The sequence below is a fragment of the Ovis aries genome, chromosome 24 (genome assembly GCF_016772045.2).
Source record: "Ovis aries strain OAR_USU_Benz2616 breed Rambouillet chromosome 24, ARS-UI_Ramb_v3.0, whole genome shotgun sequence".
Taxonomy (NCBI): Eukaryota; Metazoa; Chordata; class Mammalia; order Artiodactyla; family Bovidae; genus Ovis; species Ovis aries.
Genome location: NC_056077.1, coordinates 38,150,251 through 38,168,296, shown reverse-complemented (window position 1 = coordinate 38,168,296; position 18,046 = coordinate 38,150,251). Strand labels below are relative to the sequence as shown.

Sequence of the window (18,046 nt, the reverse complement as noted above, 5' to 3'; positions counted from 1 at the left end):
AGTGCTCGTTTTCAAGTTTTTATTCTTACAGTGAAGCCTGATACCTTGACATCTGCAGGGCACGCAGCCCATGCCCAGGACCCACGGCCTGGCTTCTGTCCTGTGAGCAGGGGGGTGTGCGTGGCTGGGGGACCCCCGCCCCTTCCCCTGACTCACGAGTCTCCAGAGCCTGCCCACCATGCCTCCCTGCCTCCACGGTGGGAAGGACATGGTCCCGTGAAGGAAGAGGAGCCGGGCCTGTAACAGACCCGAGCGTCTTGGGTGGTGGACGCGGCAGCTGCTGCTGGACAGCTGCCCTGAGGGGGCGTCTGCGTGGCCCGCCAGCCAGGAGGGCAGGACCGGCCTCGGGGGCGCCATGCCTCGTGCTGTCCGCCTGCGCTTAGGAGCGACATCACGGCAGAGCCAAAAGCTGTCATCAGGAGCGAGGCCCCTTGGTGCCCGGCCTGACCGCAGAGACGGCCCAGCGCTGCTGTGACTGCCTGCCGGGGCCCAGCGCACAGGGTGGGGGCTGAAAATGCTACCCCCCCAGCCAGCTTTATCGGGCTGCTGGCCCAACTGAAAAGGAAACTTGCACCCCGAGAGGTTTCAGAGTAAACAGTGCTGGAGGTAATTTTGGTCATTTAGGTAAGCGAGAGGTGCCTGGTTCCTGCCTGTGGAGTCTCCCGAAGCAGGTGCCACCCTGTGAACCAGGCCCCTGTGAGGCACAGCCTGGTGGGTTTCCTTAGGTCATTCTAGTTAGGTAACTCGGTACCAAGCTCAGTCCCTCTGAGAACTACTCAAGTACTAAGACCCCGACTGTGATAGAGCCAGGCAGATCCTCAGGGCTCTAGAGCTGTCTAAATCGTGAGAACCTGTGGGATGCTTCATCCTGGCTAGGGCTATAGTAAACAGAAATTTTAAAGTTAAGTTAAAAGAATTAAGTGTTATACAATATCCTCATAATTTATATTGCTTAAGATTTGCATGCTAGGATGCAAATTTATATAGTATTTTCTTTGAACACAGTGCTATTTAAGAACACATGCTTTATAAAACTGATCTCATTTGCATTTGGGTGCAGAAAGCCAGTCACAAAAGCATCCACTATCCTTTACTCTTGCTATTAAAAAAATCAGAATATTAAAAAGTGATACAGTAAGGATTGGAACCAAATTTACTATTTTTGAACAGAATAGGAAAAAACTTTTAAATGATTGAGTTGTAACTAAACTATGATTTATCTTAAAGAAATGTGTAAATCCAACTCTGTTAACTTAGAAAATGTGCTGATTTGCTCAAGTAGAATACAGGTAAAACCAGACGCCTGTGAAGTTTTACAACGGGATGGCGCTTGTCACACACAAACCTATTGTTCCCGAACGGGGCCCAACCGGGAACCAAGAGCATGCTGAGGCCGCCTTCTCATCGGATGATTGGTGCTGAGCGGTCATTCGTCACTGTTGGGCGGAGTTTCACAGTAGCAAAGGGGTTCTCTCCACTGCGGGGGGAGAAAAAAATGTTGGCAGAAATACTCCAAGACAGGGATTTGATCTGAAAACAGCCAGTGATTACCCTTGCTCTGTAACATACACTTCTATAAATTTCAGGCGTTTCCTGAACATTATAAAGTTCCGCTCTGGGATGGTTCTCTCCACGCCACCTGTTACAAGCACTAATTGTTTTGTTTTGGACTCGGAGCGGACTGATCCCGAGGCCTCAGGCCTGTGGGCTCCTCTGCAGCTGGGGGTCAGGCGCTGGATGGGGTTGGCTTCTGCCTTGATCCAGAGGGAGAGCCCGTCTTGGAAGGCTCTCCCACCACGACCCTCCCCTGCACCCTATGCAGGACCACAGAGAGGAGGGTGCCCCAGCTCTGTCAGAGGTGGGTACTTCCCTAGCGGTCGGGGTGGTTAGGACTCAGCACTTTCACTGCCAAGGGCCCAAGTTCAGTCCCTCGTCGGGAACTAAGGTCGCGAGCCCAGGCCTCCTGGGCTGAGCTGGGGGGAGAGGCCCTTGGGGAGGAAGTTAACTTACCTGAGGAAAGGAGGCTTTGCAAACCCGTTTGCATTGTTCTGTGGGAAAGAGAAAGAGGACGTGTTCAGTAAGACTTGAGGGTACAGGCATCTGAAGCCCTCGGCGCTGTTGAAAGCAGCGCAGAGAGCTGCCCTGTCTCCATTCACTGGGGAGGAGACATCTACACTCCCCCTGAGGAATCGGGGCCAGAACGGGAGGTGCTGGGCGCTGCTGCTCGCCTGGTCTAGGTGAGAGCCGGCGGTTGAGGGTGGCATCCGGGAGCCTGGTCCTGACGGATGCCATGAGGAGCAGAAAGGCAAAAGGAACCCTTGTTGGTTTTGGTGCCCACTGCCATCGCCCGAGCCCTGGCGTGGCCAGGGGCCAGGTGAGGGCATGTCCTCAACCCCTAGACCTCTGCTCCGGCTGCTGCCGCACGGCTCGCTGTCGGAGCTGGCCGCCCAGGAGGGGGCAGTGTCACGCCGTGTGACAGGCGCTCCCTGGGGGCGGCTCTGCGTGGTACAGACCCTCAAGGCACAGGGAGACTGGGGCCCAGGGCTGCTTCAGACCTGTGCCTACGGGCCTGGGCCTCTGGACACCGTGGCCTGGACCCGGGGCCAGCCACCTCATCCCGAGGGGGAACCCCGCCGCCAGGGCAGTCAGCCTGGCACCCCGATTCCCTGTCTCCCTTTCGGGGGGAAGCCCAGAGCAGCTGCCCCACTTGTCAGCATGACCCCAGGCCTGTCCCCACAGGGCGCACTCAGCAGGCCTTGGCGTAGGCTGTTCCTGTGTTACGGGGGATGGAGGGCTCATTTACGATTCTACAGACGTTCCCCGATGCCCACTGTGCAGCCCCACGTGTGCTCAGGGTGCCCGGGGGAGGCCGAGTCCCGGCTGTGGCTCAGGGGTGGTGGGTGTGTCCTCCCACCTGGGAAGCCACCTTCCTGCTGAGCCTTCCTCCCTGGCCACGGTCTCCGCAGGGCAGGTAGCGGAAACCCCCCTCCTGCCTGTCCCCGGGGCAGGACACTGTCCCCTCTCCCCTCTGTGCCCTCATCTTAGAGAAGGCCCTGCTTGCTGAATGTCGGCACCCCTGCTGCCCTCGAGGCAGAAACCTTGGAGCTCGACTGAACTGTGAACCGAGCTCAGTCGGGGTCTCACGAGCTGTGTCATCTGGGGACAGGACACTCGAGAGAAACAAAGATGGTGAAGGAGATGCATCCAAGTCCAGCCCAGGGGGGGAAGTGGCAGGAGGTAACAGCCCGTGCTGTGAGGAAGGAGGGGAAAAGGACTCTTAACAGGCCGCCTGAAGCCACCGGCCCTGGTGCGCGTCCCATGCCCCCTTGAGCCCGCTCCAGTTGGCACAAGCAGCACACACGCACGCGGGCACCAAGACACCCGCCCAGCGCTGGGAGCACCCTGTCCTAACGAGGGCTGTCAGGCAAGGCATCTCTGACATAAAAATCGTATATCACATAAAAAGCAGCAGTGCTTTCTTAGCTCAGTCTCCCAAGGCAATAGAAGGAAAAGCAAAAACAAAACAAATGGGACCTAGTCCAACTTACACGCTCTTTGCACAGTGAAGGAAACCATCAACAAAACGGAAAGACAACCTACGGTCTGGGAGAAAGTCTTTGCAAACGATTCTGCCAACAAAAGCTTGCTTTCCAAAATGTACAAATAGCTCATACAAGTGAAAGTGTTAACCGCTCAGTCGTGTCCAACTCTTTGCGACCCCATGGACTAAAGGCTGCCAGGCTTCTCTGTCCATGGAATTTTGGGGGCAGGAATACTGGAGTGGGTAGCCATTTCCTTCTCCAGGGGATCTGCCTGATCAAGGGATCGAACCCAGGTCTCCTGCATTGCAGGTGTCTTCTTTACGGTCTGAGCCACTGACCCAGCCAGCTTGTACAATGCAATAACAAAAGCAACTCAATCCACAGGTGGACAGAAGGCTTATCCAACAGACACGTCTCCAGAGAAGACACACAGATGGCCAACGCGCACATGGAAAGGTGCTCAACATCACCAATTACTAGAGAAACGCAAATCCAAGCTGCGACGAGGTGCAACCCTCCAGCCGGCTACAACAGTCATTGTCAAAATGCCTACAAATGACAAACGCTGGAGAGGGCGTGAGGAAAGGGGAGCCTACCTCCACTGTTGGTGGGGATGTAAAATGGTGTAGTCACTGTGGAGAACAGTGTGGAGGGTCCTTAAAAACTGAAAACAGACTTGCCCTCTGACCCAGCAATTGCACCCCTGGGCATATGTCCAGATAAGAATGTAATTCAAAGAGCTGCACGCACCCCAGTGTTCACAGCAGCCGGGACACGGCCGCTGGGGGGCAGCCCCCAGGGGCACCTTAAGCAACCCGGTGTTCAAACAAAACCGCCGTAACTGACAGTGCTCGGTGGTTGTGTGAATGCAAAATCTGCACATACCCGCGTCAAGCTGCTGTGCCAGCTTCCCTGGACCCCCGTGTTTGGCTGAGACAGAACCTGGTTTTCTGCAGCGTTATCAGCTGCTGTAAACAGCTTAAGGAAGAGGAATTACCAGCCCCGCCGGGCGTGAGAACCTCTGAGATACGGAATCCCAGGGCTGAGGCTCCGGCCCTCAGGGCTCCTGGATGGGCCTGTCGTGGGACCTGCTCCTTGACCATCACCTTCCAGATCGGTTTCTAAATGGAATCTCGTTCTCTTTCAGGTGAGCTCTACCTGGCGGTCCCATGTGGCGGTTGCTCGCCATGTGACTAATTAAAACACGAATTTAAAATCCAAGCCTCGGTTCCTTCTTTGTATTCTCCACTTCTCAAGTGCTCAGCAGCCCCCGTGTCCAGTGGCCACTCTGCTGGCCTGCCTGGTTCTGGAACATTTCTGTCTGACCCATCACCTCTCTGGGTGGTTTACTGATGCACAAATGTCTCGACTCTGTGCCTCCTGTCTTTGCAAGAGGCCACCAGGACCCAGTGAAAAACGCGTCTGCACCTGCCCCGAGGGGCTCTCCTGGGGACAGCACGGGTTACCTGTCCGCCCTGCAGCTTGACTGCTGCTTTGACCTGGTACCGATGAGATGCAGGAGCTCGTCTCAGGCAGGACAGGGTGGGCAGAGGCAGTGGTGTGCAAGGCTGTGACAGAGGTGCAGATTCATCTCCGGCAGTTTGCAGAGGATCGTGAAACATTATTTCCCGAGACGAAGTGATGGAAATGGAATAGGAATCAGCCGCCACCCAGTCACCAGAGCCTGTGCTGCCGCCTGCAAGGCCTTGGCTTTCCTCAGAGCTCTTCCTCCAGGACTCAGCTCATGTGCTTGCCCCTAGGAAGCCACTTTGGATGCCCCACCCTGGAGCTGGAGCCCTCCCACCTCCTGCCCCCACACTTCCTCCACGGCCCCTTCATCACCACTCCCTGGACTGGACTCCCAGGTCGGTTTTGTCTCCCTGGAGCCTGGTGCAGGCCTGGACTGTAATTGGCTCGTCAGGGAATGCGCCCTGGATGAGGCTGGCGGGACCCGCAGGCCCTCTTCGTGCGCCAGGTGACCGTGTTTACCAAAGGTTTCAGTCGGTCAGCGGAGTCTGATGCCATGGAAATGTTCGCTGCTAACGTCACTGCGACCTCGCTGTAGGTATCAACTCTATGCCTGTTGCCTTTTCATGGAAGGTTTCGCCTATCATGAGGGAAAGTGTTCATCAACACTCATTATTCTGACATTTGCAAAACCAGCAACAACTAATCACCGTGGGAACTCACACAAGGAGGGCATTTTCATTAGATAGGTAGGGCTGTTAAATGTTCTTCCAAGAAATCAAAAATTAAAGGCCACTAATCATAATAAAATCAAAGATTGGAAAAGGCCTTCCGGCCTGTGAGACAGAAATAAGGGGGCCTGACCCGAGTGCCAGGGCTGCGCTGGCCTCACACAACGAGTCAGGAGTTCTCTCCTCTTCACCTGCAAGGACCGTTGGAGCAGGTCTGCATTCATTGTTCTTTGAACGGTTCACAGGATTCACCAGTGAAGCCATCGGGTTTCAGGCTTTGTTGGGAGACCTTAAGTTACTGACTCGAGGGCGACAGGACACGCGGGGAGCGGGCTTCTGCCTGGGGGCCGCCAGGACTGTATAGACGGGAGCCCAGGGGGTGAGCTTAGGCCGCACACCCGGTCCTGGTGGGAGGGCAGCAGCTTCCACGAGGACCTGCCACGGTGGGAGGCGGCCACAGGCCACCCTGGGCCTCAGGAGAGACGTGCTTAAGGCTCTGCTGCTCAAGGAAGTGAAGGAATAAAAAGGTGGGCGCAGTGTACACGGCTCCCCAGCTGGTCCTCGTGCTTTTCAAGACAGCCTCCTGGGCCTGACAGTCTGTTATGATCCAGCCAACAGGGAGGTTTAAAAATAAAGTTAGAGAACATTTAAATTGCCAAATGCTTAATAACGAATATCATCGCGGACTGTGCCGACATCTAAAGCCAGGATTTTTTTCACTCTATCCATTCAGTGTGGTGAGAACCACACCGATGCCTTCTTCATTGAGCTTCATCCACGGGGTAAAAACACTGAAAGTTAAAACATGTTTTCTGAATTCAGTGCTGTTAGCTAAAATGTGTTTTCATTTATAATTCCAGTGTTAGCTATGATTTTAGGGCAAGATTCTTTTACCTTAAAAGGCAGTATACAGGCAGACCTCATTTTATTGCACTTGACTGTGCTTTACAGATACTGGTTTTTTTTTTCCTCCTTACAAATGGAAGGCTTGTGGCAAGTCTGCTGGCATCATTTTTCCAATGGCATTTGCTCAATTCATGTCTCTGTGTCACACCTTGCAATATTTCAGGTTATCATAGTCATAGTGATCACTGATTGGTGGTCTTCAGTGTCACTACTACGATTCACTCAACACTCAGCTAACTGGCATTTTTTATCAATAAGGTATTTTTAAATTAAGGTATATACATTGCTTTTTTAGACACGACGCTATCGCACACCCAATAGACTGCAGTGTATGTAAACATAACTCTTACATGCACTGGGAACCAGAAAGTTCATGTGACTTTCTTTATTGAGATGGTGTGGAAGCTAACCCGTTCCATCTGAGGTCTGTTTGTGCAACCGTTATCAAGTCACAGAGCTGGGTGGTCATTATCGTCAATGGTTGTCATCACGGAAGGAAACCACCAGACTGGCCCGCAGGCGGACTGGCCACCACCACACATGAAATGCTTCCACCACACAAAACCAGTCAGCAAACAACGGTAGATTCTGACCCCAGGCTGGAAATAAGGGACAAAGGGGAACTCAATAAAGGACACCATGTGGACGTAACCAGCAAAATCCAGACTGGGGACACCCTCTAGCACTAGTAACTGGGTTTTCTACATAGAGATGACACAGGAAGAGAGTTGGGGGAGATCTCTAGGTATGAAAGATGAGTCATGGGACTTGGCCAGGTCACCAGCGATGGTGTGGGGAGCTGGCCTGGGCCCAGATTCAAACAACAATACCATCAAGAGACAATCAGAATGAGACAATCAGAAATTTGAAGTGACCAGGTGATGATATCCAGGAGTTAATGTCAATTTTAAACGATACGATAGTTGGTTTTGTGAGAAAAGAGGACCTTTAACATATTTACAGATGAAATAATACGAAGTCTGGAATTGGCTTTGCTGATCTGGGAATGTGTAGGGAGGAGATGAAACAAGAATTATAAATGAATTATATATATATCTGGGGGACCAAATCAGTAGATTATTCTTTCCACTTCCACGTGTGTGTGAATTTTTCCATAAAAAAAGCTGACAAATGTAGACGACAACACTGCAGACCAGCAGGCCCACGCCTTGTGCGCCTGGATCCTGAGTTTTGTGACATGCAAACTGTAAGGTGATTTTTTTAGCAAAAGGAATTTTTATGCCTTTAGAAGTGCCTTAAGATCATTTCCAAATAGTTTTGAGTATTGTTTTAAAATATACCAGGCCCTTTAATGAAATAGCATTTCTGATCTGCCCTTTCAAGCAGCGTCTCCAGTTTTGACATCTCTCACCAACAAAATGGGAACGCTCCCTATCCTGAAAGTAATTTCTGGAGTTAGAAAGCTGGAGTGATTTGCAGTGATAACAGTGGAAACAAGGGGTAGCGCAGTGTGCTTATCTAGGGAGAGACGCCAAAGATGTTTCTGAATGAGATTCTAAAACGGCGTTTCCAGACCCACACCCACACTGCAGCCTGCGTAGTCCCCCCGTACCCAGGGCCCATCTTTCAGAGCCTCATTCCTTGTAACCGACTCCGCCCGGCACCACTCAGAGGCGAACAGAGGCCCCTGGGGGTGGTGGCACCTCGTGGGGTGCATGGCTGCTGCAAGCACCACAGAAAGAACAAACCCACGACGAAGCAGCAGCAGTCGAAGCGGCCCGGGCTTATTGCAGCACCAGCCGCCTATGTGCCCTCGTCTCCGGAGCACGCTCACCGTCTCCCTCTGAGAACAGCTACAGCACAGGTTCTTCTTTCAAACCTGCTCAGCACCACTCTGCCCGCCCTGAGGGCGACCTTTCCCGTGGTGCTGAGATAGCAGATGTCAGCCACCACTCCCTCCCCAGGCTGCCCTCTGGCACAGGGGACCCGCGTCCCTGCTCCTGGTGGGCCAGCCCCTTCCTTCTCAGTCACCCCCTTTTCCTCCATCCTCTCTGCCTTCTCTGCTGTATAATCTATGTTGTGGGAAAGAGGACAAGAACCCCCTCTAGACTCCTGCCGAGTACACCCCGCCAGGAGCTGTAAACCTCTGGCTCTTCCTGTCTGGAAGGCGCCTCCCTTGGCTCCTGGTCTCGAGGGTTGCACCCGCCTCAGGACGACGGCTCTGGCTGCGGAGGTGGCCTCAGCAGGCAGCGCTCCCCAGGAATCACCCCAGAGCTTTTGGCGGGGCCAGTGGGGGCACCGGGCCGCCTCTGCCTTCCAGATGCTTCCACAGCTGTGGACACAGCCCACCTCATCACTGAGTCAGCATCCCAGGAAAACTGACCCCTGACCTCCATCCAAGTTGTTGCCACAGCCCCTGTCCTCATGGCACCTGGCTCCATTCCCTCACGGAGCTCCCAGCTCTGACATTTTTGTCTCTCTCACTGTCTGCTGCTTATCTTATCACTAGAGTCTAAGCTCCAGCAGAGCCAGAGCCGGGCTGTTTATCTCGGCTCCTCCAGAGCCCACCGGGCCTGGCTCGAAGACAAAGTCACTGTCTCTGGGATGATGAAGTGACTCACAGCCTCTGTCCCAGTCCCAGGCTTACACAGCACAGTTCCTGAAGGTGTGGCGATTAGATCACTACTGTGGACCTTCAGTCTTCCTCCAGAAAACAATATGAAAACTGAAGAAAGTGCAGAGAAAGGTGATTACCGGACGAAAGGAATGCAGACATGATCAAAAAAAGGGAGAGCTTGAAACCAGACACAGTCTGGGAAATGATGGACCTCATGGGTGCCAGCCATCATTTACAGATGAAATAAAAACAAAGAGGACCACAGAAGTTAAGGCGGCTGAAAGGCTGCGTGACAGACGGAATCTACAGGTCCTGGGAGCAAGTGCGTGCCCCGCCCGAGGGTCACCCCATTCCTGCTCAGAGGGAAAGGGGCCTGCATCCCAGAGCCCGCCCGGCAGATCGGGGCCCTACTCACAGGAGGTGTGCTTTCTGGTTTGGGCGCTGGGGCGTTATGGTTAGAAGCCTTCTGGGAGATGTCTCCTTTCTCAGCGGTGGCTGCTCCCATGGACAGACACTCCAGGTAGTCCGGCGGGGGGATCACGACGGTGCTCTTCTCCGCCAAGTTCGTGGTACTCACGCTGCGGACAGGCGCCAAGCTAGCGACGGGAACGCAGGACACGGGTTAGACGAGACCTGCCCCCGCACCCCAGGCATCCCTCGTCTCCTCCCGCAGGAACCGCATGGATTAGAGAGCCAAGCGGTGGGGCGGGAGGAGATTAGCACACACAGCACTGCAGTGCTTCTTGACTGACTGTTCAGTCGCTAAGTCGTGTTCCACTGTGTGTGACCCCGTGGACTGTAACCTGCCAGACTCCTCTGTGCAAGGGATTTCCCAGGCAACAGTCCTGGAGTGCCAGTGTTTCTGCTGGCTTGCACATGTACACGCAAAAGAAATTCTGTAAAAGACTTGACAAAAGGAGAGAAAACTAGCTCCATTAGGGGCTGACTCTTGATCCAGTTTAAGGAGAAAATACAGCGAAAGCACTCCAGAGTTTCAACACCCTAAAGACACTCAGTCTTGTTCCTTGGCCAGTGGCAGCCGAGCTGTGTTACAAGGGACAGAGACACAGCTGGCCGTGAGCAAGGGTCATGGAAGGACTTGGGGCAGTGTCTGCGGTCCCGGGGACAGCAGGATGGGTCGGGGGGTTGTTCTGACATGGCAGACACCGTGGCCGAGGCGGTTTGTGGTCAAGGTGGTGCCATGTTCCGTTGGGACGTGTTTCTGAGGACCTGCGGGACAGCCAGCTGACACACACAGAGGTCTTCCCGTTTTGGCTGGGAGAGACCTGCCTACATTAGTCTCGTCCTGGCTCCATCACTTCTGGCTCCCTGTGCCCGTTTCCTCAATTTTCAACCAGGACCCCACCTCGCACGGTTGTGTGAGAAATAAATGACCTGGTCAGTGCAAGTGGCCAGCTCCTGAGCGGCAGTGCCAGTCATTCCCGGGTGGGACACAGAGGCGCCGAGTGAAGCCCCTCAATGTGACTCAAGCTACAGGAGCAGACACGGTGGTTCAGGGAGCACGAGAAGGAAAAAGGACGAGGGCAGGTCTCGAGGACCCTGTGTCTGAGCAGAGGGCGGAGGAAAGGCCTGAGAGGGGACTGAAGATGGGTGGCTGGCGAGGAAAAGAGAGAAGAGGGCAAGCGTGGGAGAATGTTCCAGGGCATGTGTTCACCAGTGCAGACAGGCTGGGTGCGTGGCCTGGGACTTCACTGTGGGGCAGCGGGACTGGGAGGGGCCGTGGGCCAGGAAGGGGGCGTCTCTTCCCAGCAGAGGGTATAGCGCCAGGACCACAGGCAATTGGGAAGGAACAGACGTGGAGCAGCACCTGCAAGCCCGGCCGTGGTGTCACCGCGGGCTCTGACGCTCGTCCAGATCCACCCACATGCGCCTGGGGACCCGGGGTCCCGCGGGCCCCGCTGGCCGAGCCGCAGGCGCTCCTACCTTGGCGCCAGCTCGCTTGCGGCTTCCTCCTCGTTCTCCTCCAGCAGCTTCGTGTAGGACGATGGGAACCAGCCCCTCCTGCAGGCGAAAAGCGGGGGGAATACAACCTTGCTGGGGTGCTGGTGGCAGACACGCAGGCCACAGACATGTCTGGAACGGCCTGGGGACTGCTCAGGGCCAGGAGTGGGGGGGTCGGCTGGGCCACTTGCATTCCATCCCATCAGAGGCGTCTTACATACACGTCATTTCTATTTGGATCCCCTTTGTGTCTTTTGTTTCCATTTTGGCCTAAACTTAGTACCTGAATAATCTACACAGAAACTCAATTCAACCTTCTAGGAAGGCTTGGGCAGACACAGTTGGAATGAGGACCCTGGCATCCACACTACTCACGGGCCAGATCTCACACAGAGCGTTATCCTGAGAAATCTGGTCACATACAAACGAGTGCCTTTACTTTCAGAGGTGACTCCTATTGGTGCATTCAATTTATAGGACTTCCCTGGTGGCCCAGTGGCCAAGACTCCATGCTTCAGTGCAGGGGGTAGAGGCTCAGGTCCTGGTTGGGGAACTAAGATCCCATGTGCCATGCAGTGTGGCCAAAATTTTTTAAAAACTTATCTCTATATGCACACACATACAGAAAACAGCTTGGGAACAATGCGGATAGACTAATGGCAGCTAACTAGGCTAGAACTGTCACTGAAGTGTGACCTCGCTGGGGCGGAGGCGCTCATCTGCCCTCACGGACGGCCTCGACGGGCGCCCTCGGGGTGTGGGCAGCCCAGCCCGGGACCCACATTTTGGTGCTGTCGTGCTCCCCGTACAGCCAGCCGTCCTTCTCCTCGGAGATGAGCAGCGTGATGACGTCTCCCTGCGCGAAGCCGAGCAAGGTCTGGTTAGTGCCGGCCGTGTGCGGAAAGATGGTTTTCACTTTCTGCTTTTTCACCATGTTCAGTCCAGAGGCCACGGAAACCGATCGAGGCAAATTGGGGTCAACGGAAGAACCTGTCGGAAGTGAGCAGGGCAGTGATGACTTTTCCAAGAAGGATGACTGGGCGAGTTCAAAGGCGCTGACCCCAGAAACCCGGCCACCCCATATCACCGGCACACTCATTCCACTGAGATGCCAATTGGTTCTATCCCCACACTTCCACCTGTGGCCGGACAGACAGCAACAGACAGGGAAGGCGCCTAAGCCTGGCCCGAGGCCTCTTGGAGGAGGAGCCCTGTGGCCGAAGGCTCTTCAGACCAAGAGGATAAAGCCGCGTGGCCCAGCCTCACCTGCATGGAGTCCCTCGGGACAGCCCATAGAGGCCAGTGCTCCACGCCACCCGGCCCGCGCCTCTCCCCGCCCCGCTCACCCACCACAGCTCGCGGAAGCGCTGTCAGGCACCAGCTCAGTCAGACCAAACCGCCCAGGGCCTGCGCCACAAGAGAGGAGGACACAGGGGACAGTGTGGCCGCTCACCCGCGAGTGGGGCAGGACGTGCTGACCTCGCCCCCCTCACCCCACGTACCAACCCCGCCCTTGGCGCCCAGGCAGAGCCGGGAACCAGATGAGCCCGATACGGGCGGCCCGACTTCACAGCCTTCGCTGCGCTGTCAGGTCTCAGCTCAAACGCCCGCAAAAAGAAATGGAATGGAAACGTTTTTCTCCAGATACCTTTTTTCCACTCAAATTTTACTAGCCTATTATTTACTATAAAACTGCAGAATCTCTTTCTGCATCGTCCTCAGAAATTTTTGACACTACTCTGTTCTCTGCTTGACATGCCGTCTACTCTAATTATCAAGGTTGCACCGAATCCAGTGATTTTCATTTAACTTTTCCAACAAGAACCAAAAAATCATGTGAATGACCGGGCCGCACACAGTGCTCTTTGCTTTCACCTTGTATTATATATACAGAACTCAAAGGTGAGTGACTACAGTGTCATCTTTGCAGCTGACGTTCTGAAAGTCTCATCTCTTCCCCAACAGCTGCATGCACTGGACAGCCTGTGGACACTCGCTAGCAGAGCCCTGTGTGACTGCCATGACCTTCTCCCCCAAGGGGCCTGTGAGACCCCCACACGCCCAGTGCCACCACAGTCTTGAGGTCCTGGACACCAAAGGCTCTGCAGGCAAGAGTGGAGCCTGGCTGAAGCCATCAGAAATGCCTGCAGATAAGATGTGTTCCTGATTTATTCAGAGCATGTCAGCTGGGTTAAGAAACGTTAACAAGTTGAAACTGAAGCCTCCAGAAAGCATGGATGCTTTGTTCAGTCAGTTCAGTTGCTCAGTTGTGTCCAACTCTTTGCGACCCCATGAATTGCAGCACGCCAGGCCTCCCTGTCCATCACCAACTCCCGGAGTCCACCCAAACTTACATCCATCAAGTCAGTGATGCCATCCAGCCATCTCATCCTCTGTCGTCCCCTTCTCCTCCTGCCCCCAATCCCTCCCAGCATCACAGTCTTTTCCAATGAGTCAACTCTTCGCATGAGGTGGCCAAAGTACTGGAGTTTCAGCTCTAGCATCATTCCTTCCAATGAAATCCCAGGGCTGATCTCCTTCAGAATGGACTGGTTGGATCTCCTTGCAGTCCAAGGGACTCTCGAGAGTCTTCGCCAACACCACAGTTCAAAAGCATCAATTCTTTGGCGCTCAGCTTTCTCCACAGTCCAACTCTCACATCCATACACGACCACTGGAAAAACCATAGCCTTGACTGGACGGACCTTAGTCGGCAAAGTAATGTCTCTGTTTTTTAACATGCTATCTAGGTTGGTCATAACTTTCCTTCCAAGGAGTAAGCGTCTTTTAATTTCATGGCTGCAATCACCAACTGCAGTGATTTTAGAGCCCCCAAAATAAAGTCTGACACTGTTTCCCCATCTATTTGCCATGAAGTGATGGGACCTGATACCATGATCTTCGTTTTCTGAATGTTGAGCTTTAAGCCAACTTTTTCACTCTCCTCTTTCACTTTCATCAAGAGGCTTTTGAAGGTTCCTCTTCACTTTCTGCCATAAGGGTGGTGTCATCCACATATCTGAGGTTATTGATCTTTCTCCTGGCAATCTTGATTCCAGCCTGTGCTTCTTCCAGCCCAGCGTTTCTCATGATGTACTCTACATAGAAGTTAAATAAGCAGGGTGACAATATACAGCCTTGACGTACTCCTTTTCCTATTTGGAATCAGTCTGTTGTTCCATGTCCAGTTCTAACTGTTGCTTCCTGACCTGCATACAGGTTTCTCAAGAAGCAGGTCAGGTGGTCTGGTATTCCCATCTCTTTCAGAATTTTCCACAGTTTATTGTGATCCACACGGTCAAAGGCTTTGGCATAGTCAATAAAGCAGAAATAGATGTTTTTCTGGAACTGTTGCTTTTTCCATGATCCAGCGGATGTTGGCAATTTGATCTCTGGTTCCTCTGCCTTTTCTAAAACCAGCTTGAACATCTGAAAGTTCATGGTTCATGTATTGCTGAAGCCTGGCTTGGAGAATTTTGACATGCTCTGTTAGAGACGATGAAAAACACTGAGTATAATTCAATCGAAGCCTACTGGTGAGACCAGGAACCACAACTGTGATATGTGAATTTCTGTCATGTTTCATTGTTTCATTGGAAAGAGGAGATTTTATCTCAGCTGCCAGTAGATGTGGAACACAGCCTGAGGCTCTGTTTTATTGCATGGATTGAAAACGTGATACCTTTGAATAGTATGTTTACTCTATGGAAACATCCATCAGCATACAGAAGTCGTATCTGTTGACGCAACATGTCTTACAGTTTTAGAATCCACCTGGACCCTGTCTGAAGGTGTGAGTTCCCCTGAGCCAGCGTGGAGCCAGTGCTACCACACACACGTATTTACTTCTAGCTCATGATGTGCATGTGTGATAAGTTGCTTCAGTCATGGCCGACTCTTTGTGACTCTATGGATGTAGATCTCAAGGCACACTTACCTAAATATTTAATTAAGAAATTTAAAGGTATTTTAAAGGAAATTCAACTAAATAGCTCACCTGTTAAATTATTTTTTCTTTCTGAGTCCTGTGAGACTGTGGCTGGGTTCTTAAACAGATCGATCAAAGGGCTGGTCAAGGCTCTGGCTGAAGGAGCCGCGGGGATCTTTGGTGGGTATTTAGAAAGGCTGTCACAATCTTGCCCAACCTGTAAAAAATTCCTTATTAGTTTAATCCGAGTATAACACAGCAATGGTATTAAAGATCGAGCCCCAGGGCTGTTTTGCATTACATGCTTTAAATTCCATTTTCTTCCCCAAATTCTCTTGTTTGCAGGGCAATGCCGCATTTTTAATTATGTTAAGAATACCCCCTTCTTTTGTCTGTCTATTTATTTATTTTGGCTGCCCCATGCATCTTAGTTCCCTGATCAGGGAGTGGACCCTCGGCCCCTGCAGTGGAAGTGCAGAGTCTTACCCACTGGCCCCCCAGGGAAGTCCCCTCGCTTTTTAAAGCAGTTACTCCCCATTTCCCCAGCCCTTGAACAGCACTCGTCTACTTTCTGTCTCTGGGGGTTTCGAGGCTCCCTTTTAAATGCCGCTTGGCTCGAGCTTCTCCATTTCAAAGTATTTTCCCACAGAATTCTGAGTGCATTAGTCCATTACTTTCTGACACCTAGTTTTCTAAAAAGAAGTCTGGTTTCAGTGGGATTCTCTTTTCTTTGTAATAAGTAATCCATTTTCCCCTCCCTGAAAGTTTTCAGAATCCTCTGTCGCTAACATTCTGCTGCTTGTTGAGGTTCTGGCCTTTGCAATCCAGCCAGGATCACCCTGCCTGCTGTGTTACGGGCCAGACTGTCAAGGGCATCTCTGTAGGGACAGCGGTTGGCACTGGGCGGTGGGAGAAGTGGCAGGCAACAGCGTGTGTCTGGGGACAGGCCCGGCCTCGGGGAGAGAGAGGGGCCACATCTGGTGTTTGCGCTACTGGAAGGGTGAAGTCACAGTGAGGAAAGGTAGGCCCTGGAAGTGATACGGGGGGGCCCGTGATTTCCACTGACAAAGGCGGCCTTGCTCTGTTGTGCAAATCTGGCTGAAATCTTGAGGTGATGACCAGCTCTTACCATGCTGCTTCTCTCGATCATGGGTGAAGGCAGGGGCGTTCCGGACATTGGGGTGGAGACCGGGGTCTTAATTTCTTCAATCATATTCATGATTTTCTCTGGCACTTTGGTGACATCACCACAGGTTTCTTGCCACCGAGGCAGTTTGGAACTGATCAGTTCTGCAGACTATAAATTCAAGAGAAACGAAACCAAACACAGACAAGCGTGTACTCTTAGAAGGACTGACACAGACGGTAACTGCCACTACTCAGACTCCTGGCTCACCAGCGGAGTGCAGGAGCGAGGAGCTGAGTTCAGGCAGTAGCCGAGGCAGCTGTGAGGATCTGCTGTGTCTTGCTTGCTGAGGAGCACGTAGGCTCCTGTTGTAAAGGGATTTCCCATCTCCCTCCGTGTGGGTCGAGTTCAGGCTAGTACAAGGACTGATGATGGTTCAGAAGTTCAGAACTAAGACGGAAGGTGGAGCAATCTGTGTTAACCCCCGTGTTTCTCAGGGGCCCGAGAGCTGCCGACCCCTGTGTCTTCCTCCCACTCCTTCCATGAGAAGAGCCTCTGAGGGAGCAAGAGGACCAGGAGTGGACTTAACCCCAGAGAAAGAGGCCTGGTGCACTGGAGGGGTGACTCAGATCTGTCCTAAGAAGGTGCTCTACGGGACGGGGGGACCAGAGGCGGAGCGTGCTGGTTCTCTGGGGTCAGCGCAGTGCTGAGCGGAAGTCCTGACCACAGGCTGGCGGGGGCCTCAGGCAGGCAGCAGCTGGGCGGCAGAGACTCAGAAAGACGGCACTGAGACCGCCCAGCCCCAGAGGCAGAGGTGTCTGTCCTGCCTCCCACACCCTGGCTCTTCCTCTGACTGGACTCCCGGATTCCTGGGAGCCCTTATGAGACCCCACTTTCTAGGCGGCAATTTAGTTGGATAAGGGAAGTAGAGCACCTTTTGTGAAACTATTTTCGTAACAATTGTACTGTTTTCATCTAGACTCTGTGTTCATCAGGCGTGGTCTGGGGGTGCCGATATGAATCCTAAACCCTGCCTCTCACCCCACCCCTGTCCCTTGCCTGTGGCCTGGACATGCCAGGGACCAATGACCTTGGCTGCTGTGTCCAAGGAGCCACTGAAAGCGCTGGGGCCAGGGAAGGCACCAGAGAGACTTCTGGTAGAGAAAGAAGGGAATCTGGCTTGCGTCACGTGGACAAACATAACTGGGACCCAAGGTGCAGTGTGCGGAAGACTCTGTCAACTGCCAGAGCTCTCTGGAAATAGACCAAGTTGCCCCATCGCTGGGGGAGGCGGGGTGTCATCACAGAGAACTTCAAGGTTGCTTCCGGCCCCCACCGGCGGACACCCTCACCATGGAAACAATGCCGAAGCTACTACAGAAGTGCTGGGGACAGATGCCATCACAGAATGCAGCAGGTTTGTTTTTCTTTTCTGTGACAATTGGAGACCCTGGGTATTTAGATTTGGTAGCTGAATATCCCTTCAAGTTTATGGAGTATGTAACCTATGACATATGCATGCATACAAGGCCAGGTTCCCCCAGAAAGGAAGCAGCCCTATATTCAAGCTTTTAGAACGCTTCTCACATGATGCAGTGCTCTCTAAATTACTTCATCGTGAATAACAGTGAATATTTGACCTCAGTCACTGCTAGTTTTGGATGCTTACAGAAGCCCAAGAGAGTCCACAGTTTTATATATTTAAAAAAAAAAAAAAAAAGAGGGAAGGAAATTAGGACAAAGTTTGTTACCCTGGAAGGGTAACCTCAAACCGCGCGTGCTGAAGGAGGGCGACAACGCTAGTCA

The 18,046-nt window shown here is 52.9% G+C and overlaps 1 protein-coding gene across 2 annotated transcripts in view; it reads right to left on the bottom strand.

The window, feature by feature from the left end:
* Nucleotides 1-5: 5 nt before the first annotated feature.
* The window catches only part of BAIAP2L1 (BAR/IMD domain containing adaptor protein 2 like 1), a 76,756-nt gene continuing 58,715 nt past the window's right edge, over nt 6-18,046 (bottom strand). For both annotated transcript variants that reach the window (XM_027961925.3, XM_042240459.2), the window contains exons 8-14: nt 16,244-16,411; nt 15,184-15,331; nt 11,969-12,176; nt 11,169-11,246; nt 9,640-9,820; nt 2,011-2,048; nt 6-1,477 (exon numbers count right to left, since the gene is read on the bottom strand). In XM_027961925.3, the coding sequence (XP_027817726.1) occupies nt 1,402-1,477; nt 2,011-2,048; nt 9,640-9,820; nt 11,169-11,246; nt 11,969-12,176; nt 15,184-15,331; nt 16,244-16,411 (897 nt within the window). In that variant the 3' untranslated portion in view covers nt 6-1,401. The remainder of the gene's footprint in view (nt 1,478-2,010; nt 2,049-9,639; nt 9,821-11,168; nt 11,247-11,968; nt 12,177-15,183; nt 15,332-16,243; nt 16,412-18,046) is intronic.